Raw genomic sequence first — 1,924 nt, forward strand, 5'->3', positions numbered from 1 at the left:
CCCCCCCCCCCCCCACACACACACACACACACACACTCAAGGGATGGCTCATGACATCCCAAAGACAAGCTGCATTCAACTTGGGTGGGAGGCAGGACAAAACAGGACGAGTACACACAGGACCAAAAGAACAAAAAGCCAGCAGGAATAAACCCTGGGAAACACAAAACACAAAGACCACGGACCACGTCCCAGAGTCAAGGTGGGAGGTCAGGAGACCATGCAGGGCAGGATCAGTACTCAGGAGGGCAACCAGGTGACCATCCTTGATGAAGCAAGAGATCAGGGGGGTGGCAAGGAAACCATCCACCCTCAGGCAAGGGTTTCAGTGGGTGATCAGGGGACCGTCCCTTCCCAGGTAGTAGAGGAGTCCATCTCTGCCTGCCTGGACTCAGGTAGATGAGGACCTCCAGAGCCAAACCAGGGGTGAGGAACTTCCGCAGGCGGGTCGGGAACGAAGACCACAGGCAAGCCCAGAGCGAGGACCTCTAGAGACAAGCCGGGAGCGAGGACCTCCAGAGACGAGCCGGGAGCGGAGACGTCGAATGACTGACCATGGGTGCTACAAGGCGGGGACCCTGAGCTCTCTGCAGACCGAAGATCTTCTGCGGTAGACTCAGGAGCGAGGACCTCAGGAGACAAGCCAGGAGCGAGGATCTCCGGAGACGAGCCAGGAGCGAGGACCTCCAGAGATGAGCCAGGAGCGAGGATGTTAGCCGAAGGACTAGCTGGAGAACCAGGGACCAGAGACAGGGCTGCAGCTGGAGAACCAGGGACCAGAGACGGGACTGCAGCTGGGGAGCCAGGGATCGGGGCTGCAGCTGGGGAACCAGGGACCAGAGCTGCAGCCGGTGGAGATGGGGCCAGAGCTGCAGGGACAGAGTCCGGAGCTGCAGCCGCAGGAGATGGGGCCAGGGCTGCTGCAGCAGGTGTCAGAGAAGGAGCTGCAGCAGGAGATGGAAGACTGTCCTCCTGGATCTCCTCGCAGCTGGGCGGACCAAGATACATCGCCACCAGAGAAGCCTGCCACCATTCCAGCTCCTCCAATGAGGGAGGGCTGGACTGCTCCTCTGGCAAGTGTGGGCATGGGTTCCTCTCCCCCAGCAAACTTCCCCCTCGTTTCTCCAGCGAGCGAGAACCGGACTGCTCCTCTCGTGGACACGGGTTCCTCCCCCCTGCGAAATCTTCCACCATTCAACCGGCAACCGAGGGCTGGGCTTCCTTCTCGCCTGTGAAGCTCTCTCCTCCATGCACTAGATTCGGGGAGGACCAGCAGTTCGCCCCCTCTCTCAGACGATCGTGTGGGACAGCCAGGAGGAGAACGAGGAGGAGGTGGACAGCGGGTTGCAGCAGCGTGACGAGCAGATGAGGAGGAGTGAGACGGAGAGGCTCAGGACCCGGGTTTAATGGCCAGGCGGGTCCCGAAAAACGGATTCTTCTTTCTCTCCTCCTTTTCTCTGTCTCGTTGGATGGTTTTATCCACCTCACAGGCCAAAAACTCGAACAAAGTTATCATCTTCTTGCTGGGTTCAGTAATGGTCTCTGGATTCTGTCAGGATCTGCCATCAGGAGTGTTGAACCCAAGTGCAGGAAGATGACAAGGAGGCTTGAGGTAAAAAGATCAAAATATTTATTCTCAAAAAACAAAATCAAAAGGCTGACAGGGCAACCACTTACTGGTACTGAGAACAGATCAGAGCAACATGACGGGAGGCCAACCAAGACACCATTGAAGGACAATCTGGAGACAAAGACAAGTGGATAAACTGGATATATACACAGACACTGATTGGGACAATGACAGACACCTGCAGTGATTAACATGAGACACAGGTGAGACAGGGGCTGAACACAAGGAGGAAAAACAGAGCTGAACAGGAAATGTGAGGAAACAGACAGAGACAGGACAAAACCCCCAAAACCC

The 1,924-nt window shown here is 56.5% G+C and overlaps 1 protein-coding gene across 1 annotated transcript; it reads right to left on the reverse strand.

The window, feature by feature from the left end:
- Nucleotides 1-336: 336 nt before the first annotated feature.
- LOC119429696 (proline-rich protein 36-like) lies at nt 337-1,194 on the reverse strand. Its single transcript, XM_037697272.1, has 2 exons — nt 771-1,194; nt 337-728 (listed from the first exon to the last, which is right to left on the reverse strand). The coding sequence occupies exons 1-2, from the start codon at nt 1,192-1,194 to the stop codon at nt 337-339; spliced, it is 816 nt and encodes a 271-aa protein (XP_037553200.1).
- Nucleotides 1,195-1,924: the final 730 nt, after the last annotated feature.

The sequence above is a fragment of the Nematolebias whitei genome, unplaced genomic scaffold (assembly GCF_014905685.2).
Source record: "Nematolebias whitei isolate Nwh7 unplaced genomic scaffold, NemWhi1 Nwh_scaf_5764, whole genome shotgun sequence".
In the NCBI taxonomy this organism is placed as follows: Eukaryota; Metazoa; Chordata; class Actinopteri; order Cyprinodontiformes; family Rivulidae; genus Nematolebias; species Nematolebias whitei.